Source organism: Oncorhynchus masou, unplaced genomic scaffold (assembly GCF_036934945.1).
Source record: "Oncorhynchus masou masou isolate Uvic2021 unplaced genomic scaffold, UVic_Omas_1.1 unplaced_scaffold_1439, whole genome shotgun sequence".
Taxonomy (NCBI): Eukaryota; Metazoa; Chordata; class Actinopteri; order Salmoniformes; family Salmonidae; genus Oncorhynchus; species Oncorhynchus masou.
The window spans coordinates 89,751-115,618 of NW_027004357.1; the positions used below are offsets into that span (position 1 = coordinate 89,751).

The window sequence follows — 25,868 nt, forward strand, 5'->3', positions numbered from 1 at the left end:
TTCCTTTGAATTTTCAGACTTAATTTTCCCTTCCCGAAAAATGTATCAACACATTTATTACAATCCACATAATAATTCACATTTCCTGTTGCTGCAGGATTATTTTCCTGTCTCAAAGTAAGATCCCATACTGTAACTAACTGCAATGTTGTTTATCCATCCTCTGTTCTCAGTAGTCACAGTGGTAAATCCCAGCAACAAATAAACGGGTATTTGGGTTTATTTGGCTTTTCTATAACCAGCTAATTTTCTTGGGAACAGTAATATTTAGACAACATGATGCCATGTGTGTTGTTTGTACATAAACAGCCACTCCTTTCCCTTTTTACAATATTTCACACCTGAAGATATTTTAACCACAAATCTCGATGTCCTTATCCGAGACCGAATCAGTCAGCCAAGTCTCTGTGAAAACCAGAATATCAGGGATTGTGTCCTGCACCCAGATATGAGGAAGGTCCAACTGAGACACCAACAAAGACACAGGCAGGAGTACACTCAGACTAGCTTGAAACATAGAGTAGCTTTTTGTACCTCTTATCGGGGTGTTTGACAGTTTGTTGATAATTGTGAGACCTTTGTGAGAGGTTTTTGTGTGAGGTATTTCCTCCGCACACTGTTTCAGACTAGAAGGACAGACAAAGAGACATAGACAGAAAGAAAAGAGAGAGACACACAAAGCAATAAACACACAGACATTCAGTGTTGGAAGACAGCCATGGGAGTTGAGGAGCAGAGGGCTGGGGAGTTTTACGTGGAGAGGGATGTTATGAATGAGCTTTGCTTGGACAAGTTGGCCAGAAGACGGACTCACTCCACCAGACCTCTCCTGAAGGAGCGGGTGAAAGATTCCCTCAGGTAAGATAGTAACATTCCATTGGGCACAAACTGATTGAACCAACTTTGTTTCAATGTAATTTGTCAACGTATTGTGATGTGGAATTTAGTAAAATACATTGGATTTGTGTCTCTACTTAAAACTCAATACATTCACTACTGCAATCGGGGTCATTTCAAAGGGTAGATTTAACAGAGTAAAGGAAAAGTAAATATACTTTATCAATCATATATCATCAATCATGCTTATTAGGCCTATGTCTTCAATAGCTATCATTTGAATTCAACCCAGAATTCAACAAAAAAAATGCTTCAAGCTTTTGTTGATTTCACATTTATTCTACAAGTTATTAATTCATATGTTGAATTCAAATCAAAGTTTATTTGTCATGTGCTCCGAATACAACAGGTGTAGGTAGACCTTTCAGTGAAATGCTTACTTACAGGCGCTAACCAATAGTGCAAAAAATGTGTTAGGTGAACAATAGGTAGGTAAAGAAATAAAACAACAGTAAAAAGACAGGCTATATACAGCAGCGAGGCTATAAATGTAGCGAGGCTATGTACAGACACCGGTTAGTCAGGCTGATTGAGGTAGTATGTACATGTAGATATGGTTAAAGTGACTATGCATACATTATGAACAGAGAGCAGCAGAAGCATAAAAGAGGAGTTGGCGGGTGGTGGGACCAAATGCAGATAACCCGGTTAGCCAATGTGCTGGGGCACTGGTTGGTCGGCCCAATTGAGGTAGTATGTACCCCGTAAAACTGCTGCCATTTCTTCTGGTGCCATCTAACAAGTAATCTAACATTTTCCCAACAACTACCTAATACACACAAATCTAAAGGGAAGGAATAAGAATATTTACATATTTATATGGATGAGCAATGGCTGAACGGCATAGGCAAGGTGCTATAGATGGTACAAGGTACAGTATATACATATAAGAGGAGTAATGTAAGATATGTTAACGTTATTAAAGTGGCATTGTTTAAAGTGACTAGTGATCCATTTATTAAAGTGGCCAGTGATTTGAGTCTCTATGTTGGCTGCAGCCTTTCTGAGTTAGTGATTGCTGTTTAACAGTCTGATGCCCTTGAGATAGAAGATGTTTTTCAGTCTCTTGGTCTCAGCTTTAATGCCCCTGTACTGACCTCTCCTTCTGGATGGTAGCAGGGTGAACAGGCAGTGGCTCGGTGGTTGTTGTCTTTGATGATCTTTTTGGCCTTCATGTGACATTGGGTGCTTTAGGTGTCTTGGAGTGCAGGTAGTCTGCCCACAGTGATGTGTTGTGCAGACCGCACCTCCCTCTGGAGAGCCTTGTGGTTGATGGGGGTGCAGTTGCCGTATAAGGTAGTGATACAGCCTGACAGAATGCTCTCGATTGTGCATCTGTAAAGGTTTGTCAGGGTTTTAGATAACAAGCCACATTTCTTCAGCCTCCTGAGGTTGAAGAGGCACTGTTGTTGTCATGTGCCTTTTACTGAGGAGTGGCTTCCGTCTGGCCACTCCATAAAGGCCCGATTGTGCTGCAGAGATAGTTGTCCTTCTGGTAGGTTCTCCCATCTCCACAGAGGAACTCTGGAGCTCTGTCTGAGTGACCATTGGGTACTTGGTCAATTCCCTGACCAAGGCCAGGCCAGCTCTATGAAGAGTCTTGGTGGTTCCAAACATCTTCCATTTAAGAATGATGGAGGCCACTGTTCTTGGGCACCTTCAATGCTGCAGAATTGTTTTTGATACCCTTCCCCAGATCTGTGCCTCGACACAATCCTATCTCAGAGTTCTAAGGACAATTGCTTCGACCTCATGGCTTGGTATTTGCTCTGACATGCATTGTCAACTGTGGGACCTTATATAGACAGATGTGTGCCTTTCCAAGTCATGTCCATTCAATTGAATTCAACACTCCAATAAAGTTGTACAAACATCTCAAGGATGATCAATGGAAACAGCATTTGAGAGAAATAAGCTTTTATTGCGTATCTAACATTTCTGGGATCTTTTATATCAAATCATGAAACATGGGAACAACACATTACATGTTTAGTTAATTTTTTTAATGATATACCAGTCAAAAGTTTGGACAAATCTACTCATTCAAGGGTTTTTCTTTATTTTTACTATTTTCTACATTGTAGAATAATAGTTAACCTATGAAATAACACATTTGGAATCATGTAGTAACTTAAAAAGGGTGAAACAAATTAGAAAATATTTAATATTTGAGATTCTTCAATGAAACCACCCTTCGATTGATGACAGCTTTGCACACTCTTGGCATTCTCTCAACCACATACATGAAATGCTTACTTACAGTACAAGCCCTTAACGAGCAATACAGTTTTAAGAAAAATACAAGGATCGGACCCTTTTTTTAAATGTTTGCCTAAAGTGTCAGATCCAAATCTAACCTGTAGCCTGTAGCTCAGAAGTGAAGCAAGGATATGCAAATTATTGATTCAATTTGAAAGGAAACACTTTGAAGTTTGTGGAAATGTGAAATTAATGTATCTCAAACACGTTAGAGCTAGTAAAATATAATAAAAATAAAAAACATGCGTTTTTTTCATCTTTGAAATGCAAGAAAAAGGACACAATGTATTATTCCAGATTAGGCGCAATTTCACTGTAAAGCTACTTTAAATTGGACAGCACAGTTAGATTAACAAGAATTTAAGCTTTCTGCCCATATCAGATATGTCTATCTCCTGTGAAATGTTGTTGTTACTTACACTATCTATCTTAATAGGTTTGTGGAGATCATATTTGCTTTAATAATCTGCACAGAACTTTGTTGTGCTTTAAAATGGTTAAAAGTGCAGTGACACATTGGGAATTTATCAATCTTTTGGCTGTCTTTTTGAGTGGGGTAATTGAGCAAAAATATAAATGCAAGATGAGCTAAAATAAAAAATTGTAGAAATGTTCCATAAGCACAAAAAGCATATTTCTCCAAAAATGTTTCACAAAATTGTTTATATTGCAGTTAGTGAGCATTTGTCCTTGGCCAAGATAATCCATCCACCTGACATGTGTGGCATATCAAGAAGCTGATTAAACAGCACGATCATCACACAGTTGCATCTTATACTGGGGGCGATAAAAGGCCACTTTAAAATGTCCAGTTTTGTCCCACAACACAAAGTTGTGATGGAGCATGCAATTGGCATGTTGACTGCTGGAATTTGCCAGAGATTTTTACGTTAATTTCTCTACTATAAGCCACCTCCAATGTCGTTTTGGAGAATTTGGCTGTATATTCATCATTCGACCACGTGTAACTATGCCAGCCCTGCACCTCCTAATCCGGCTTCTTTACCTGAAGAATCGTCTGTAACCAACCACCCAGACAGCTGATGAAACTGTGGGTTTGAATAACCAAAGAATTTCTGTACAAACTGTCATAAACTGTCTCAGGGAAGCTCATCTGCGTGCTCATTGTCCTCACCAAGGTCTTGACCTGACCTCAGTTTGGTGTCGTAACTGATGGCCACTGGCACACTGGAGAGGTGCGCTCTTCATGGATGGATCCCGGTTTGAACTGTACCGGGCAGATGGCAGACAGGATGAATGGCGTTGTGTGGGCGAGCGGTTTGCTGATTGCGAACAGAGTGCCCCATGGTGGCGGTGGGGTTATGGTATGGGCAGGTATACACTATGGACAACGATCACACATTTTATTCATGTCAATTTTAACACACAGAGATACTATGATGAGATCCTGAGGTCCATTGTCATGCCCTTCATCCGCTGCCATTACCTCATGTTTCAGCATGATAATGGACGGCCCCATGTCGCAAGGATCTGAACACAATTCATGGAAGCTGAACGTCCCAGTTATTCTATGGCCTGCATACTCACCAGGCATGTCATCCATTGAGCATGTTTAGGATGTTCTGGATTGATGTGTACGACCGTGTTCCACTTCCCGCCAATATCCAGCAACTTCGCACAGCAATTGAAGAGGAGTGGGACAACATTCCACAGGCAACAATCAACAGCCTGACAACTCTATGCAAAGGAGTTGTCATCGCTGCATGAGCTGGGTCACGTGGGCATCATTAGAAAGCTTATTCTATTGAGGACATGGCTAGCTAAGTTATAAAATACAATCTTACAGTGGTAGGCTTTCAAAAGGCAATTCAGAGAAACAGATTGTAATTTTTGTGCACATAGAATGGAGTCATGAGAGCATTCAAGTACGTGTTCCGCAGCAAATTGTATTCACAATACGACAAACACATGCTCATTCGGTTCAGGACAACCCAGTGTATAACATCCTTGCAACTGTGGATTAAGCATAACAATCATAAACGTTGATGCTGTAAATTACATGAGATTTCAAATATGGAAATGTGACGAAATTTAGACTCATGGGTGTGTGGTTTGATTGTATGACATCAACGCGGTCTAGAATCCCCAATGTCTCATCTTTTTGAACACATCGACTCTTCTCAATTTACAGCATTTCCCTCAGACAACAACAAATGTGTAAAAGTAGCCCAATTAGTGGGAGGGATCGGAGCATCTTCTTGTCGCACGGTGCTCAAGTTTATAGCAGCTGTCAGTCAAAAGTCATACAGAGCTGTGAAGTGGAAAACTTGAATTCCTACGTCATGCATAGGATGTTACTCTACAGCAGGGGTGTCAAAGTCAAATGGACGGAGGGCCAAATAAAAAATTTAGCTACAAGCCGAGGGCCGGACTGTTCGAATGTTCATTGAAAAATTTTTAAATGACGCATATAGTCTAGTGAACCTAATTGAACCTACTGAAAACCTAACAAATATATTCCAATATGATCAGATAAATAAAGCAATATTTTCTTATGGCTCTGTCAGTAATCTTTAATTTTCAACAGACACAAAAGACAAATTTCCTTTATATAAAAATCCCCATAACATGAACATTAAATGAAAGAAACCGGTATTCAAGGCACCATCAGTAGCCTATATTTTCTATTTTAGCAAAAGTGGGCTAAATTTACTTCAAAGAAAAAAACAATAATAGCAATTTTCTATCATCCACTCAACTGAAATATTTTTAAAATATAATTGGATTGAAATACAATAAAATAAAGTGCAAAAATCTATTAATCAAAAACAACACTTTGTTTAAGGAGAAGTAACATGCAGTGAAAACAAATATTAAACTTTAACTTTTAAACTTGAACTGAGTAAAAACTCTAAATATGTGATTGCACAGTAATGTTCACTTGTTTGAGGTTGAGGGTGATACTTGGTGGTGTCCCATCTTTTCCACAAGTTCATCAATGTTCGGGGTAAGGCTCTGAGCTGAGGAAATCCTCAGAATTGAGTGGAGGTGTTCAGCAGTAAGTCGACTTCTGTGTGATGTTTTGTTCAGGTTCATCAAAGAAAAAAGTTGTTCACACAGGTATGTGCTGCCAAACATAGACAACGTTTGAGCAGCCTGGATGCGCAGCTGGGGCATTGTGTCGGGGGAGGAAACGGGCGAACTCCGCAGCACCCACTGCCGCATATTTTGCCCTCAGTGCATCATTGCATTGGAGGTCAATCAACTCCATTTGGAGGTTTGGTGGTGAGCTTTCCACGTCAACAGCAAATGGGTTACCGAGCAGTTCCAACCTGCTTTTTTGTGCTTCAAAGTCAGCAAATCGGCGTCGAAAGTCAGCGGCAAGCATACCTATTTTATCAGCCAACTGTGCGCTCGGGAACGCACTGGTAGAGAGCTTCTCTTTCATGGTCTGGCAGCTGGGAAAGTGGCTCAAATTTTCTTTCCGCATCTGCGTCTCCCACAGAGTCAGTTTGGTTTTAAATGCCTTCACTGTACTGTACATATCAGAGATGACATAATTTTACTGTGATGCTGACGACTGCTGTGCCAATAAATATTGAAATGAAGCAGCCTACTGCTCGGTGCGTCACCGTTGCATTGTGGGAAATGTAGTATTGGTGCGTGTAAAAGATCTGCGGGCTGCCGGCTTGCTGCGGTCTGCGGGCCGGTTCTAATAATAAATCAAGATCATCCCAGGGGCCGTAAAAAACCTTCTCGCGGGCCGGATGTGGCCCGCGGGCCTTGACTCTGACATATGTGCTCTACAGCTACTGCGTTCCAATTTAGGCACTAATCAATGACAAAATGTGCCATTTTCAACCCGTATACAGGATGACAGTGAATGTGAATGGAAAGGGCTACGTTATGTAAATATTTATTGGTTTTAGTTAAAAAAGTATACACAATATAAAAAGCTGTACGCAAGCAATCTAACACACAGTTCAGACACAGAACTTATGGTGAGTCAAACTGAATTAAAATTAAGAGCGGGTTTGCACATTTGAGTTTTGTTGGCGTACTGATTGGTTTCATACAACCGCTCTCAGCACTGCAGACTTCCTCGTTGGTTTTGGGTATGTCAATACAGGCATAACAGCAACTTCTTCTGTGTTGAAGAAACCATCATGTTTATTGCACTAAAAAGGCAAAGAAAGATGATTCACACACCATGCCGAAGTAAAAGCTGTAATATGTAACATTTTGAGCTACTTGACCAAATCACATAGAAACCTGAGTTATAGATCTGTCATTCATGTTGAACACAAGTCTAATCTGCGGTCAATCTATTCTATGTGCGCTATTTCTATGCTTCCCGTTCTTAAGTTTTGTTTTGATGTCTTTTACTTTCGGTTTTGTACAGTAGCTTCAAACAGCTGAAAATACAATATTTTGGGTTATTGAAAAGGAATATCAGAGCAGTTTAGATGGTTCAATGATTCTCAACACTAAACATGGATCATTTTGCCACATAAACTCAACTTTGGCAAACTATTAGAATTTTAGTAACCAAGAAATGGCAGAGCGAATTCTGCAAATTGCACCTTTCATGTTTGAAAGAATTTGATCGGTTTAATGTGTCTCGGTTAACGTAATGTGTCTTCAGATTTCATAACTTTTACTAAGGAATCACGAAGAATCTCCTCATACCTAAAATAAATGATAAGTATGTTAGCAATGGCGATATTACTGTGCAATGTAGACATTCTATTTTCTCCTGAATTTGCTAAACAATTCATATGTTGATGAATGAATGTTTCAACCTCTGTGTTTTCACCACTTTCACCCAGTTGCTGGTTTGAGCCTTTTAGCATTTCTGCCACCACAGAAACAGACCCTGAGTCTATTCTAATGTGTTAACCTGCGAATCCGAGGACATGATTGTTGCAGCATCGCATTGTGGAAACCAAGTCTGTTCTCAGGCCAGGTCTGCCAGGTTTGACTAGCAGAAGTTACTTTTTGTTTGGAGAACCTACTCTGCAGGTTAGATTAATTAACGTGGTTGGTTAGGAAAATAATGTGGCAGGTTAGGAGAATTATATTAAGGTTAGTAAAAGTTAACCCCGGTTAGGGTTAGCTAAAATGCTAAAATTGTCCCAGACGCAACGTGAACATATCTAGCTAAACCAGGCCTGCCGCGAGAACAGCCTCGGTTTCCACTAATGCGATGCTTCCGTTGTGGGTGTGGTAGCAAAGCAAACTTTATTTATAATAATAAGACTAAGACAGAAATCTAAAAATCGAAAGTTGTGCTTTTCCTTCAGCAAGCACACCTAATAAACACAGTTACATTAGTTTGTAAAATAGCAGTAACTTTAGGCTATTAAATGTATTAAAAAAGTAATAGTCTATAGTAATAGTAATAGTATTTTATATGATCATGTCACTACAATGAGTGGGAATACTTGGGAACAGATTTCAAAAATGAAAATCACTGGAGCTGATTTCCTGGTGTTTTTATAGTCTTTTGTATCTAATGACATAAGACAAATTAAACCACTCGTGGGCCAAATTCAGCCAGTTGGCCACCAGTTGGGGAGCCCTGCCTTACAACCTCCCCCCAACATTGTGGACTTCAAACCGCGAGCAGCGCAAGTGATTTATACAAAATCTGAGCGTATACATCTTATTAATAGTTTGATATGCTCAAACTCAGAATCAATTGTGCTTACTCACAATAATATGGTCAATGTGATAGAACTGTCACGCCTTGGTCTTAGTATTTTGTGTTTTTGTTAATTAGTTGGTCAGGCCAGGGTGTGACATGGGTTTATGTTGTTGTATTTCGTATTGGGGTTTTGTAGTTATTGGGATTGCGGCTGAGTAGGGGTGTTGCATAGGCTTGGCTGCCTGAGGCGGCTCTCAATCAGAGTCAGGTGATTCTCGTTGTCTCTGATTGGGAACCGTATTTAGGTAGCCTGGGTTTCACTTTGTATTTCGTGGGTGATTGTTCCTGTCTCTGTGTAGTGTTCACCAGATAGGCTGTAATTAGTTTTCATGTTCCGTTTGTTGTTTTGTATTTATTTAAGTTATTTCATGTATCGCTATCTTCTACATTAAAGACATGAGTAACCACCACGCTGCATTTCGGTCCGACTCTCTTTCAACAAACGAAGAACGCCGTTACAAGAACATTGATTTTAATTGTAGAATTTCACCTTTTTTCAAAATCATATGTGGGCTTACTCCCTTTCCCGCCTCGATTGTAACTACAGCCCTATGACACAGTGTTACCAGGCTCTATGTGCCACCAAAGGAGATGAAACCTGGTCCTGAATGGCCACCGTGTGTGCTGGCTTATGTTCCAGCCTAGCTGTAAGAATCCTGGTTAGTTTAATTAGAAGTGTAAGAAATGGAATGGAACAAAACCCTGCTCAAGGAGCTGAGTTGCCTGCATGCCCTATTCAACACACAGCAGAAACACATCCGTTGTCACAAATGGATACCAAAAATGTATTATTCTTTTCTCCACCTCTCCAACTCTTCCCCCTGGTCGCAGGTGTTCAGTGCCCAAGCTGAAGCGTTCTGTGCTGAGCTTTATACCTATCCTGTCATGGCTGCCTCATTACTCAGTGAGACAAGACGCACTGGGAGACCTCATATCTGGCATAAGCATTGGCATCATGCACCTGCCTATGGGTCTGTACCACCTCTACTGTTTGAACAGACATACAGGGCCCAATCCTAACTTGAAATCAACAACACATGGTGGGAAGAGTACTAAATAGTCATACCTGACCAAAATGTATAGAAAATGACTCAAGTGAAAGTTAACCAGTAAAATACTACTTGAGTAAAAGTCTAAAACTATTTATTTGAACATGTACTTACTATAAGTACAATGGGGGAAAAAGTACCAATTGCTATACTTGAGTATAAGTAAAGTTAAATGCTATGAATCAAACTCCTTATATTAAGCCAACCAGACAGCAGCATAAAACAAACTCCAACAATCTGACATAATTTACAAATTAATTTGTGTTGAGTGAGTTTGCCAGATCTGAGGCAGTAGGGATGACCAGGGATGTTCTCTTGATAAGTGAATATATTGGACAGTTTTAATGTCCTGCTAAGCATTCAAAATGTAACCAGTACTTGTTTAAAAAATACATTATGTTCTTTAGGAATGTAGTTGAGTAAAAGTAAAAGTTGTGCAAATAGAAATATTAAAGCACAGATAGGCCTAACCATACAAATTACTTAAATAGTGAACTTTACACCACTGAGTACTTAGTCACGTTAAGCCACTGCATGTAACCACCTGTAAATCTTTCATTGATACCAATGCTTGAGGTACGTGAACGCCTGATTTACACAAGTTGATCTCAAGTTAGTGTTGCATCTCTTTGAGCTGAGAATACTATATGATAACTATCTATTTTGTGAAGTCTATGAAGACTGACATTTCTGTAATGTTTCCCCAGGTTTGGCCTATGCTCTGCTGGCCTCTGTGCCCCCAGTGTATGGCCTCTACACTTCCTTCTACCCTGTACTCATGTACTGCATCTTTGGCACCTCCAGACACATCTCCGTAGGCAAGACAGAGTGTGGAAGGGGGGAAGGAGAAAGAGAGAGAATTTGAATGTTTTAATAGAATTTGGTCAAAGGAATATGCTAATGATTCCCTACCATGATCTTGTGTGTGTTTTCTCAGGCGCATTTGCTGTGACCAGCATCATGATAGGCACCACGACAGAGAGGCTGGCCCCAAACAGTAACTTCATGATTCTAAATGGAACCAATGGGACTGAAGTTATAGATGTATTAGCCCGCGATGCCGCCAGAGTACAGATAGCAGCCAGCACCACCTTACTGAGTGGGATCTTTCTGTTTCTGCTGGGCATGATTCGGTTTGGTTTTGCGGTGACGTTCCTGTCGGATCCCATGGTACGTGCTTACATGACAGGAGCAGGTATACATGTGGTACTTTCCCAACTCCCAAGCCTCTTTGGGATCCGCGTTGGACGCTTCTCCGGACCGCTGTCTCAGGTCTATGTGAGTGCACACAACACATCCACACACAGAAACAGATGATTCACACATACAAAAGTTGTAAATGTTTTCCAACTGCTGCATGTATGCAGAAACTCACTCATTCACTCTCTCTCTCTCTCTCTCTCTCTCTCTCTCTCTCTCTCTCTCTGTCTCACTTTCACTCTGTCTCTCTCTCTCTCTCTCTCTGTCTCTCTTTCTCTCTCTCTCTCTCTCTCTCTCTCTAGCTCCTAATAGATATCTGTAGACATCTGCCAGAGACTAACATTGCGGCCGTGGTGGTAACTCTAGTGGCCTTGGCGGTCCTCATAGGGGTCAAAGAACTCAACATTTACTATGAGAAGAAAATGCCTGTGCCCGTTCCAATAGAGCTCATAACGGCAAGTCCTCTACACCAGGGTTAACCAAACTCGGTTATTTTTAAATTAGCTGTGTAGTGCTAGTGCCACTCTGTCTCTCACCTCTCTCTTTTGCTCCTCATTCCTGTCTCTCTCTTTTGGTCTCTTGAACGACACGTCTAGTGAAAAACAAATGGTGGACAACCTGTCACCATGGCTGATTCCGGTTTAATGTTCCGGTTTAATGTTCCAGTATAATATTCCGGTTTAATGTTCGGGGTTTAATGTTCCGGTTTAATGTTCTGGAGGAGTGTATGTATCGCACTGTGTGCATGTGCCCAGTTAGTCACATTGATCCAATAAAATATGGTAAAATGATTAGTTGTGTTAAATAATCGGCCTGTATTTGTGCATGGATTCCGAACACAGCAAAGCTTCCGAACACAGCAAAACTTATGTGTGTCTATGTGTATGTTACAGATCATAGTAGCAACACTTATCTCTTACTACTGCAAACTGTACAGCCTATACAAAGTGGCCGTCATCGGACAGATCCCCAAAGGGTGAGTGTTTGTGAGTGTGTGTGTGTGTTTTTGCGTTATTGTTTGTGGGTGGGTAGGGGAGGTCTAAGGTCAGTTGAGTCCACAGGAGAAGAGGAGAGGAAGAGGGAAGAAAGGGGTAGGTGATATGGTGTAGTTCATTGGGAAAGAGTCATCCTATTCGCCTTGTTCTGGAATGTCACAGTGATCATGGCGAGTTAGTTGCAATTGTGTTTCTGTTTCCGATGCTGGTGCATGCAAAAGTGGTACTTTTAGTTGAGAGCTTGATAGTTTTACACTGACAGAACCGTACAAAATCCTACAATTGGTCAACATGACAAGCATTATATGTTCAGTACGAGGCTGTCTCAACAATTGGATGAAGAGAAGGCAGTTTTTACAACAGCAATGTTTTGAACACCAACCTCAACGTCGATCTGAATGTACCTAAGGAGCCCCAAATGACCTGTATCCACCGGCTCTGGACCAAAGCGATGGACTTGACAGACCAACTCCTGATAACACTGATGAAGCTGAAGCTCAACTTGCTGCAACAGCAGCTAGCAGAAAGGTTTGGTGTTTCCCAGAGTATTGTCAGTCGAGTGATTAGTTATTGGATTGACATGATGGAAAAGGAAAAGAGTACATTCCATGGCTGCCAAGGGTAACCATTCATGCTGCAATGCACAATGTTTTAACAATCACTACCCAGGAACATCCTGCATTATTGACTGTTCAGAAACTGCTTTACAGAAGTGAAAGAATCTGGATTCAAGGGAGAGTCATTCAGCCATTACTACGCCTAGAACAATATCAAGTACCTGGTGGCAATTGAAGTTCATCTCCTCAGCATATGGAGGTAGATGTAGCAACAAATATATAACATCAGATTCTGGGTTCCTGGAGTAACTCTGTCTGGGGGATGAGGTCATGGCTGACCAGGGCTTCACAATCTGTGATCTGCTACATGAGAGTAAGGTCAAATGAACAATTCCAGCCTTCACAAAAAGAGGCACACAACTGTCAGAAGAGGACACCACATGTACAAGATGGATAGGTAACGTAAGGGTTCATGTGGAACACGTAATTCAAAGGCTAAAACGTTTTAGATTAATCTCACAGACAGTGTCAATCAACCTCTCATCTAATGTCGACAAAATACTTTGCTGCCCTGTGTAACCTGCATTGTGATATCATTCATGAAGATTCTGAATGAACGGACCAGTCAAATGGCATTCACAGGGTCGATATCTGAATATGAATGAAAGTTATGTAAAATACACTTCAATTAATTCTATTACAACTCAACTTAATTATTTGTTTTACATACATACATATTGATTTTACAAAAAAATAAAGCCATAAAAACTATTTCCACAATACTGTGACTGTTGATGCATTAAGCCTGGCCTTTTAATTGAAAAACTATGTGTTAATAGTAACTGCAAACAGTAGAGACATCTGACTACATACTTATACAGAGCTGCATATATTTGTCACTGACAATCTGCCTGCCTGATGCTCCTCAACAATAAATAGCAGCATGTGTGTAAAGTAGAATGCCTTCAACCTCAGGAAAGCCTCTGTGTATCATAGGGGACAGGGATGACAACTTGCTGTGAGTCCAGATGAACACCTTACTTTCTCTCAGTCCTATGCAAAACATACCAATTTGCACCTGCATATAGTAGCCAGGTGGCCCGTGTGGTTGCAGTTGGGGTGTGCCCTCCACCACCTTCACATCACAGGCTGTCCCATTGAAGACATCATCCAGAGAATCACAGCCATTCCCCTTGACTTCAACAGTTCCTTGGAGTTCAGCACTCTGTCACTTCTCATCAGTCCAGGCTATGCCAGTTAGCCCATTGGACACTACATTCTGCACCTGTGATAGAATGTTTGGTACAACAAAAGACATTCAGAGAAAATCCCATTATTAACAATCGTGTGACTGAGGACTATGTGATCAACTTAATCCAACCACATGTAAGTTCAATCATAAACTTACCTTGCGATTGTTCCCAATGAGATGACCACTTATACTTACCATACATTAGGCATTACCCCCAACCACAAGGATATGTTACAAACCTTATTCACCCAGAAAACAATAACACTAAAGAAATACATGTGATGCTGACATGTCTAAATTAATGTTATACCCTACTCACCTGGATAAACCTCACCTCCATAAACCTAGCTTGCTTCAGCAACATGAGATTTGACAGGATACTTACAGATTCCCCACATTAATACAGCAGTTCTGTTGATCCACATATACATGTTAACATTACCCATAAATCATGATATTTTCAATTCAGACATCTCTACTGATCTGTTGTTGGATACAAGTACCCAAGCAGAGTTGCAAGAGCTACTTGATTGGCTGGGCTGAACATCGGCCTTCTGCAAATACCAATCCTTTTCCCTCCTCCTGGTGAAGAACAACTCAGCCTGTGGAGGTAGTGATAAGCCTCTGTACTCTTGTAATGTTTCATGGTGGAACCATCCACTCCCAGGGAGAGCATAATGAAAAATGTCCCCATACGTCATCCACCCAATTATCACTCGATGACGGATGGGATACGGTGATACCCTCCGACCTCCGAAGAGCCATTTGTGTGTGTTCCCAAATGTGAGCCATGTTTTTTGTTTTTTTTACTTGTTTGTCTTGGAACTACCCATGCCGGATCTGTGAGAATTGTCATCAACTACACTAATTAGCATAGAGCAACGGTCAAAAATAGTATATAGTATAGTATAGTGAAACACAGCTTAGCCTTTTGTTAATCACCCTGTCATCTCAGATTTTGAAATGATGCTTTACAGCAAAAGCAAGACAAGCGTTTGTGTAAGTTTATCGATTAGCTAGCAGCAGGAAGCTTGGTCACGAAAATCAGAAAAGCAATCAAATTAACCGTTTACCCGTGATGAGCTTCGAATGTTTTCACTGACGAGACTCCCAGTTAGACAGCAAATGTTCCTTTTGTTCCATAAAGATTATTTTTATACCCAAAATTCCTCCGTTTGCTTGTCACTTTGTGTTCAGAAATCCACCGAAAATACGACAACGCCGAAAAAAAAAATTCTAATTATATCCATAATATCGACAGAAACATGGCAAAGTTTTTTATAATCAATCCTCAAGATGTTTTTCAAATATCTATTAGATAATATATCAACCGGGACAGTTGGCTTTTCAGTAGGAGCGAGAGGAAAAATGACTATTTCTGAGAGCCCTCCGCTGGCCACTGACGCAATGTAAGTCGTTTACGCTCAATCTTCAAAATAAAGGCCTGAAACTACGTCTAAAAGCTGTAGACACCTTAGGGAAGCCACAGAAAAAGGAATCTGGTTGATATCCCTTTCAATGGAAAAAGGGATGCATAGAAAGACAGGGGTTTCAAAATAAGAGTCACTTCCTGATTGGATTTTTCTCAGGATTTTGCCTGCAATATCATTTCTGTTATACTCACAGACAATATTTTTACAGTTTTGGAAACTTTAGAATGTTTTCTATCCTAAGCTGTCAATGATATGCATGTTCTAGCATCTGGTCCTGAGAAATAGGAGGTTTACTTTGGGAACATTATTTTTCCAAAAATAAAAATAGTGCCCCCTAGTTTCAAGAGTTTAAGATGTGTTAACGATGCATGTTTTTTAATTATTAGCTGGCTACCACTCTGAGGTAATTCGCTAGCGTTGACAGAAGTTGTGATTGGAAACACAAACACAATCGCGTTTGAATGGAACTGGGTCGAGTGGGCCGGGCTACATAAGGCGAATAGATAAAAATGTCAAAGTCAAATAAGGAAACACAGATACAGTGAGCAGAGAGAAGTGTGTTGACAGTGAAACAATTATCAACAGCCAGTAAATGTCAACCTGTTTCATCAAGATTTGCTAAGGCAGTTTTGGACATGTGTTAAAGCTGATTCGGCATGGTCTTCAGATTGCAGGACTGCCAAAGACAAAAGTTACAGTAAGAAGTGGCTACTGCTACTGCTCAACATAAGCTGTTGTAGGCAGCTTATCTGAATGGAGGAGATAGTATTCATAGGCTTGATCATTGTCACTGGTGTAAATTGATCATTTCATTATTTCAAGTATCAAATCATTTTCTTCATGACATGGCTTTGCCTTTGGTAGCCTACAGGTTCTTTATCATGTTCGTTACTTTGAGCAATCCTAACTTAGCCTGTGCATTGATACACAATTAAACACAAATGTCATTATTTGTTTGTGTACATGTTTCAACACTTGTTACCAGCAGCAAGAGTCAAGAGGATGTGTTGGGGAAGGAGGAGGGGTCTGGATGAGGCAGTAATCAATGAGATACATATTGACAGTGTCTTTGAACCACATAATTCTCCTCTATCCCATCCTCCCCCTGTCCACTTTAATCTCTCCCTCTCTTCCTCTCCCTTTCTCTCCACTACTGTTGTCTCCCCATCTCCCTTTCCTCTTTATCCTTAGACTACAGGCTCCCAGGTCACCTGATATTAGTATGTGGGGTTCGGTAGCTGGTGATGCATTCGTAGTAGGCATAGTGGGATATGCCCTTAACATCTCCTTGGGAAAAATCTTTGGCCAAAAACACGGCTACAATGTGGACAGCAACCAGGTGGGACATGGACGTGCACAACACACACACACACACACACACACACACACACACACACACACACACACACACACACACACACACACACACACACACACACACACACACACACACACACACACACACACACACAGGCAGACCAACAGAGGAATGTGCTTGGGGTTGCTTTGCTCTGAAGGAGTGAGACAGGAAGGGAACACACAGTGTGTGTACCAGCTTACAGCTCTTTGATCCTGAATGTTTAATGGCTGACACTATCGAATAAGCACAAGAAGTTATTTACTGGGGGTGGCCACAAGTAAATAAACCCCAATTTAATTGAGCCTCTCCATTCTTCTAATCTCCCCCACTCTTTCTCCTTTTCTCTCTCACTCTCTTGGTCTTCTTTCTCTCTTTCTAGGAGATGGTTGCTATTGGTCTCTGTAACATAGTGGGAGGATTCTTTCAATGCCACGCTATGGCTGCTTCTCCGTCGCGTACCCTCCTCCAGGATAGCACTGGGGGCAAGACACAGGTAACACACAAAGACCTACACTCTTGCATGCACATACACGTATCTCCACTTGCTAATATTTACGCACACGTGCACACTAACTAATGTGTGTGTTTGTACATTTTGTCAGGTTGTGGGGCTGATTTCTTCAGTACTTGTGCTGATCTTCATTCTGCAACTGGGGTCACTATTTGAGGAGCTACCCAAGGTATTTATGTCTCCATCACCTCCACACCATCCAAACACAGACAACACCATTGATCTGCTGAGTGTTTGTGTGTCCCCTAGGCTGTCCTGGCCTGTATTGTGCTTGTGAACCTGAAAGGCCTTTTTATGCAGTTTAAAGACATTCCTGCACTCTGGAAGAGCAATAAGGTCGACCTGGTGAGAGCTTTTTTAATTTTTTTATTTGACCTATATTTAACTAGACAAGTCAGTTAACATCAAAATCGTATTTACAATGACGGTTTACCCTGGTGACGTGTGTCGCCCTATGGACTCCCAATCCCAGCCAGATGTGATTCAGCCTGGATTCCTATCAGGGACTCTAGTGACGCCTTTTGCACTGAAATGCCGTGCCTTAGACCACCGCGCCACTCGGGAGTCCGAGGGGCGAGTTACACATTCATACACATTATAGTTATATCCTAAAACATGCATCCGAACTTGAGATTAACGTATATGACTCAAATGGGGTTTGGGAAACCCTGATTCCTGGGTGTTCCCCATACTGACTACCTGTGTCTCTGCTGTCCCCTAGCTGGTGTGGTTGGTAACTCTGGTGTGTACTATCTTACTGAACCTGGACATCGGCCTAGGTGCATCCATCGGCTTCTCTATGCTCACTGTCATCTTCAGAACACAACTGTGAGTCTGAGTGTATTTTATTTGTATTTATTATGGATCTCCAAGGCAGCAGCTACTCATTCTGGGGTCCAGCAAAATTAAGGCAGATTATACAATTTTAAAAAGTGTGTTTGCATGAGCACACATGTTTGTGTTTGCTTGTTTTCTTGTGAGAGAGAGTAACATAGATACATCCTTCTAAAAAAGTGGTATTCAAACTTTTTCAGAGGGGGCCCCATTTTTTTCACAATAATTTCTCACAACCCCACCCCAAATAAGATGATACAACCTTAAAATCGGTACATTTACATTTTTGCATCAACAAATAACCTTCATTACGTTTCAATTTCTTACCGAAATGAAAAGAAACCAGTAAATATCTTTCTCAAAAATGTTTGTATATTGTCCCATACAAAAATCTGTACACGTATTATTATAATTTTTGGGGCAATCCCACTGGTCGCGACTTTGAATACCATTGTTCTAAAGTGAATGTATTGTGTTTCTCTTCTTCTTAAAGTAGATTACATCTGTTCTCTCTCTCTCTCTCGCGTGCGTGCTCTCTCTCCCAGGCCGAGGTACTCTATCCTGGGGCATGTTCCTGGGACTGAGCTCTACTTGGATACAGACACATATGAGGAGGTGAGACGGAGGAGTTTACAGTTTTTTTGGTATCGCTTTAGTGCAATTTTCATGTGGTACATTTTCACAACTTTTAGTCCAAAACTCAAAACAGATCATCAAAAAGGTAGTTGTTTCAAAATTCTAAGTACATTTTTTAATCAGTGTTTCATCTAGAAATACATGTTTCTCATTGCAACACATGTTCATATAAAGTATTTGCCTTTTACAATGCAATGCAGAGTTCACACTGCTTTACTAAAATTGCATTGGCCAATACAGTACTGTAATATATGCCATTTATTTAGCAGACACTTTCATCCAAAGTCAGAACATTTTTGGTATGTGCCAGGCTCTTACAAACTGAGCCATGTACAGGACTACTACATGAATGTAAAATACAATACATCATTACAATACAGGTGGAAGATTTATGATTGCCAACCACCTCATGGATGAGTCATGCAACGATTTCAGTGGTTCTGTGGTGAACAAACAAAATTAATGCACAATGAAAGGTTTTGAATGCATGACTGTCCATGTTACAAGTGTTGCCAGTTTGGAGCTTTGTACTAAGAGTTTTGGAAACTCATCACATACTTTTGAAAATAAGACCAAAGCAATAAAACAAAACTGTAATATGTAATTAGGGGGGTGTGAGTGGGTTATTCAACAGTGGGTTTTAAAACAGTTTTTAGATGACCATCTATTGAAGTCCCCTGTTTGTGTGTTGGTTTGTCCCACAGGCTAAAGAGATACCAGGTATTACCATCTTCCGTTCCTCCACCACAATGTACTATACCAACGCTCAGCTATACCTGGACGCACTGCAGGAGAAGGTAGTGTGATTATTTTATGACCGGTATACGCCCACACCATTCCAACACAGAAAATCTGCTTTTTAAAAAACAATTGTAAAGGAAAATGATTTCAATCATATTGTAATTAATTATAGGTCATATCTTATTGTAATCTGTAAACACTGGGCAGTTGCTTTAAATACACACATGATTAGTACAATTGGCCAATTGGAAACTTGCTTGACTTCAAGGGCAATATTGGTCACACCTTTTTTACAGTTGTTATTACTCGTAGCCTGTGCTATCTAATAAATTGCAGTATCAATCCACAATAGAACTCTACCACTGAAGAACCATATCTCAGTTTTGGAACATTTTTCTTTACGCAAATGACTGGATCTGGGCCTGTGCCCTGGAGAGAAGTATATCTTTCACATCAGACTCGTTAAAGGAAAAATCATTATTCCAGTTCGGGTTGAGTAATCCCTGTTCTGATGTCCAGAAGTTATTTTCAGTCATAAGAGACGGTAACAGCACATCGATATGAATCATCAAGAGTCTTGCTTTTACATACAGACTATAAGCAAGTAGCCTAGTGCTTTAGAGCGTTAGATGAGTAATCAAATGATTGCTGGTTTGAATCCCGATCAAACTTGGTAAAAAAATCTGACAATGTGCTCATGAGCAAGGTATGGAACCCTAATTGATCCTGTAAGTCACTCTGGATATGAATGGCTGCTAAATGAGTTGAATGCAATTTAAGACAAAGGAGATGATTGTGGACTACAGGAAAAAGAGGACCTAGCACACCCCCATTTTCATCGACGGGGCTGCAGTGGAGCAGGTTGAAAACATCAAGTTATCCACATCAACAACAAAACTAACATGGTTCAAGCACACCATGACAGCTGTGAAGCGGGCACGACAAAACCTATTTCCCCTCAGGAGACTGAAAAGATTTGGCATGGATCCTCAAAAAGATTTACAGCTGCACTATCAAGAGCATTTTGACTGGTTGCATCAATGCCTGGTATGGCAACTGCTCAGCCTCCGACCTCAAAGCAACTGAGTCAGGTTTTTAGGCCTCCTTGCCAGCACACACTTTTTCAGTTCTGCTTACAAATTTTCTATGGGATTGAGTTTATATTTTTTTTTATTTCACCTTTATTTAATTAACCAGGTAGGCTAATTGAGAACAAGTTCTCATTTACAACTGCGACCTGGCCAAGATAAAGCAAAGCAATGCGACACAAACAACAACATTGGAGATGTTTAATATGAGTCTGGAAGGAGAGTTTACAGTCTAACCAGACACCTTGTCCACATGTTCTAAGTCAGAACTGTCCAGAGTAGTGATCCTAGTCGGCCGGGCGGGTGCGGGCAGCGAACGGTTGAAAAGCATGCATTTAGTTTTACTAGCATTTAAGAGCAGTTGGAGATCACGGAAGGAGTGTTGTATTGCATTGAAGCTTGTTTGGAGGTTTGTCAACACAGTGTCCAGAGAAGGGCCAGATGTATACAGAATTGTGTCGTCTGTGTAGAGGTGGATCAGAGAATCACCCGCAGCAAGAGCAACATCGTTGATGTCAACAGAGAAAAGTTTGGTTCTAGAGTGTCACCCACTTTGAAGATGGGGGATGACCGCAGCAGCTTTCCTATCTTTAGGGATCTCTGACAATATGAAAGAGACGTTGAACAGACTGGTAATAGGGGTTGCAACAATGGTGGCAGATAATTTTAGAAAGAGAAGGTCCAGATTGACTAGCCCAGCTAATTTGTACTGGTCCAGGTTTTACAGATCTTTCAGAACATCTGCTATCTGGATTTGGGTGAAGGAGAAGCTGTGTAGGCTTGGGCAAGAAGCCCGGGAGGGTGCAGAGCTGTTGGCCGATGTTGGGGTAGCGAGGAGGAAAGCAATGCCAGCCGTAGAGAAATGCATATTCTAATTCTTGATTATCGTGGATTTATCGTTGTTGACAGTGTTACTTAGCCTCAGTGCAGTGAGCAGCTGGGAGGACATGCTCTTGTTCTCCATGTACTTTACAGTGTCCCAGAACCTTTTGGAGTTAGAGCTACAGGATGCCAATTTCTGTTTGAAAAAGCTAGCCTATGCTTTCCTGACTGACTGCGTGTATTGGTTCCCGACTTCCCTGAACAGTTGCATATCGCAGGGACTATTCAATGCTATTGCAGTCCGCCACAGTATGTTTTTGTGCTGGTCGAGGGCAGTCAGGTCTGGAGTGAACCAAGGGCTATATCTGTTCTTAGTTCTACATTTTTTGAAAGGTGCATGCTTATTTAAGATAGTGAGGAAATTACTTTTTAAGAATGACCAGGCATCCTCGACTGACGGGATGAGGTCAATATCCTTCCTGGATCCCCGGGCCAGGTTGAATTGAAAGGCCTGCTCGGAGAAGTGTTTTAGGGAGAGTTTGACAATGATGAGGGGTGGTCGTTTGACCGCGGACCCATAGCAGATGCAGGCAATGAGGCAGGGATTGCTGAGATCGTGGTTGAAGAAGGCAGAGGTGTATTTGGAGGGCAAGTTGGTCAGGATAATATCTATGAGGGTGCCCATCTGTATGGTATTGGGGTTGTACCTGGTGGGTTCCTTGATAATTTGTGTGACATTGAGGGCATCTATCTTAGATTGCAGGACTGCCGGGGTGTTAAGCATATCCTAGTTTAGGTCACCTAACAGAACAAACCTTTCTCCGCCAAACAGTTCTATTTTTGTTTCATCAGACCAGAGGACATTTCTCCAATAAATATTTTTGTCCCCTTGTGCAGTTGCAAACCGGTGTCTGGCTTTTTTATGGCGGTTTTGAAGCAGTAGCTTCTTCCTTGCTGAGCAACCTTTCAGGTTATGTCGATATAGGACTCATTTTACTGTGGATATTGATATTTTTGTACCTGTTTCCTCCAGCATCTTCACAAGGTCCTTTGCTGTTGTTCTGGGATTGATTTGCACTTTTCGCACAACAGTATGATAATCTCTAGGAGACAGAGAGAGAAAGAATGCGTCTCCTTCCTGAGCGGTATGACGGCTGCGTGGTCCCATGGTGTTTATACTTGTGTACTATTGTTGGTACAGATGAATGTGGTACCTTCAGGCTTTTGGAAATTTCTCCCAAGGATGAACCAGACTTGTGGAAGTCAACAATTTTCTGAAGTTTTGGCTGATTTCTTTTGATTTCCCCATGACGTCAATCAAAGAGGAACTGATATTGAAGGTAGGACTTGAAATGCATCCACAGGTACACCTCCAATTGACTCAAATGATGTCAATTAGCCTATCAGAAGCTTCTAAAGACATGACATAATTTTCTGGAATTTTCCAAGCTGTTTAAACAACACAATGTAACTCCAAGTCAATCACACTTCTGTGAAATCAAACTGTCCACTTAGGAAGCAACACTGACTGACAATAAATTTCACATGCTGTTGTGCAAATGGAATAGACAGCAGGTTGACATTATAGGCACTTAGCAAGACACCCCCAATAAAGGAGTGGTTTTGCAGGTGGTGACCACATACCACTTCTCAGTTCCTATGCTTCCTGGCTGATGTGTTGGTCACTTTTGAATGCTGGCGGGGCTTTCACTCTAGTGGTAGCATGAGACGGAGTCTACAACCCACACAAGTGGCTCAGGTAGTGCAGCTCATCTACCATGGCACATCAATACGAGCTGTGGCAAGAAGGTTTGCTGTGTCTGTCAGCGTAGTGTCCAGAGCATGGAGGCGCTACCAGGAGACAGGCCAGTACATGAGGAGACGTGGAGGAGGCCGTAGGAGGGCAACAACCCAGCAGCAGGACCGCTACTCCGCCTTTGTGCAAGGAGGACCACTGCCAGAGCCCTGCAAAATTACCTCCAGCAGGCCACAAATGTGCATGTGTCTGCTCAAACGGTCAGAAACAGACTCCATGAGAGTGGTATGAAGGCCCGGCGTCCACAGGTGGGGGTTGTGCTTACAGCCCAACACCGTGCAGGACGTTTGGCATTTGCCAGAGAACACCAAGATTGGCAAATTTGCCACTGGCGCCCTGTGCTCTTCTCATATGAAAGCAGGTTCACACTGAGCACGTCACAGACGTGACAGAGTCTGGAGACGCCATGGAGAACGTTCTGCTGCCTGCAACATCCTCCAGCATGACCGGTTTGGCGGTGGGTCAGTCAATGTGTGGGGTGGCATTTCTTTGGGGGGCGCACAGCCCTCCATGTGCTCGCCAGAGGTAGCCTGACTGGCATTAGGTACCGAGATGAGATCCTCATACTCCTTGTGAGACCATATGCTGGTGAGGTTAGCCCTGGGTTCCTCCTAATGCAAGACAATGTTAGACCTCATGTGGCTGGAGTGTGTCAGCAGTTCCTGCAAGAGGAAGGCATTGATGCTATGGACTGGCCCGCCCGTTCCCAGAGCTGAATCAAATTTAGCTCATCTGGGACATCATGTCTCGCTCCCATCCACCAACGCCACATTGCACCACAGACTGTCCAGGAGTTGGCAGATGCTTTAGTCCAGGTCTGGGAGGAGATCCCTCAGGAGACCATCCGCCACCTCTTCAGGAGCATGCCCAGGCGTTGTAGGGAGGTCATACAGGCACGTGGAGGCCACACACACTACTGAGCCTTTTTTGGACTTGTTTTTAGGACATTACATCAAAGTTGGATCAGCCTGTAGTGTGGTTTTCCACTTTAATTTTGAGTGTGACTCCAAATCCAGACCTCCATGGGTTGATACATTTGATTTCCATTGATCATTTTTGTGTGATTTTGTTGTCAGCACATTCAACTATGAAAATAAAAATCTATTTAAAAGTAATATTTAATTCATTCAGATCTAGGATGTGTTATTTTAGTGTTCCCTTTATTTCAGCAGTGTACAATTGTCTCAATGTTTCGAAAGCTTAGAATCTTGCTAATCCAACTACGTTGTCAGATTTAAAAAGGATTTACTGTGAAAGAATACGATGCGATTATCTGAGGATAGAGCCCCATAAAAACAACTATTTCAACCATCACAGGCGTAACAAAATCACAAACTGCAATAAAATAAATAGTTTACCTTTGACGATCTTCCTCTGCTTGCAATCCCAATGAATGGTCTTTTGTTTGATAAAATCTATTTTTTTGCCTAACATGAAACATTTTGTGAACCACTTGTGTCGTGAATTCCGTCTCATTCCATTTTCGACGACACATTCGATGCAAATTCACAAACTAAACGTGACTTTTCCAGTCATGTTTGGTTTCATTGCAATCAACTGGTTTGTTTGTTACACAACCAAACATGATGGGTCATTTCGCGGGACGTACTGACTGAAAGAAACCGATTTGAAGACACCAATGATGTGACCGCTGTTTCGTTGATTGACTGTATTTTAACCCAATGACCACTGATCGTCTTGATATCTAGCTGGGTAGGTAGCCAATGAGCTGAGGTAAACGGCAATATGTAATGTTTATGTGTTGGAAGACCAACCCATGTCGTAAACTCCGGCATAAAGAGGGACATTCGCCATTGAAGTTTCATACCGGAAGGAGCAACGCATGTTATGCACAGCTTTGTTTTGGTAAAGCGCATCTTCAGCTGTTTATATATCAATCAGTATGGCGACTAAGTCAGGGAAAGCTAAATCTAAGTCTGGATATATACACAATTTTAGAAGAAATTGATCGGGAAAGTGAGACAGAGATTGTTGGAGGACGATTCATTTAGCGATTCCCAAATGGAGGAATATTTTTTTAATGGAGAGGACATTGTTTTGGACTGGTAAGTTCTTCTCATGATAATGCCGTTATTTGACATTAAGAGCGTCTGCTAAATGACTTAAATGTAAATGTAAAATATTATTTGTGAAATGAAATAGTGTATTTGAGGCTGTTGAGGGGAGGGCAGGCCCACAACAATGGCCAAAGTGAAATGTAGACAGTAGATACAGCTGGTCTGTTGTAATATAATAAAGACAGTAGCTCTAGCTGGTCTGTCATAATATAACAGAGACAGTAGATCGAGCTGAAATGTCATAATATAAAAGAGACTGCTTTCTCTCTCCTTGTCTCAAGCACTCCATTTCTTACACAGAGTGGAATTGACATTGGAATGCTGCTGATGAAAAAGAAGAAAAGAGACACTGAAGAAAAGAAGAAAGACAAGAAAGAAAAAAACAAAGCCAAAAAGGAGGCAAAAAAGGTATAATACGTCCAACACACATACACCACCGTTCAAAGTTTGGGATCACTTGCTTCTACACATGCATTGCTTGCTGTTTGGGGGTTTTAGGCTGGGTTTCTGTACTGCACTTTGATATAACAGCTGATGTAAGAAGGGATATATAAATACATTTGATTTGACTTAGAAATGTCCTTGTTTTTGAAAGAAAAGCACAAGTACATTAGAGTATCTAGTTTGAGAAACAGACGCCTCACAAGTCGTCAACCAGCAGATTCATTAAAT

The 25,868-nt window shown here is 41.3% G+C and overlaps 1 protein-coding gene across 1 annotated transcript in view; it reads left to right on the plus strand.

Annotated features, from left to right (window-relative positions):
• The first annotated feature begins 345 nt into the window (after positions 1-345).
• LOC135530849 (solute carrier family 26 member 6-like) overlaps positions 346-25,868 on the plus strand; it is a 34,545-nt gene continuing 9,022 nt past the window's right edge. Inside the window, exons 1-14 of the mRNA XM_064959022.1 lie at positions 346-858; positions 9,656-9,795; positions 10,581-10,691; positions 10,811-11,151; positions 11,376-11,528; positions 11,967-12,049; positions 16,502-16,649; positions 17,050-17,163; positions 17,273-17,350; positions 17,431-17,526; positions 17,903-18,009; positions 18,561-18,630; positions 19,356-19,448; positions 25,497-25,604. Coding sequence (XP_064815094.1) covers positions 719-858; positions 9,656-9,795; positions 10,581-10,691; positions 10,811-11,151; positions 11,376-11,528; positions 11,967-12,049; positions 16,502-16,649; positions 17,050-17,163; positions 17,273-17,350; positions 17,431-17,526; positions 17,903-18,009; positions 18,561-18,630; positions 19,356-19,448; positions 25,497-25,604 — 1,782 coding nt within the window. The 5' untranslated portion in view covers positions 346-718. The remainder of the gene's footprint in view (positions 859-9,655; positions 9,796-10,580; positions 10,692-10,810; positions 11,152-11,375; positions 11,529-11,966; positions 12,050-16,501; positions 16,650-17,049; positions 17,164-17,272; positions 17,351-17,430; positions 17,527-17,902; positions 18,010-18,560; positions 18,631-19,355; positions 19,449-25,496; positions 25,605-25,868) is intronic.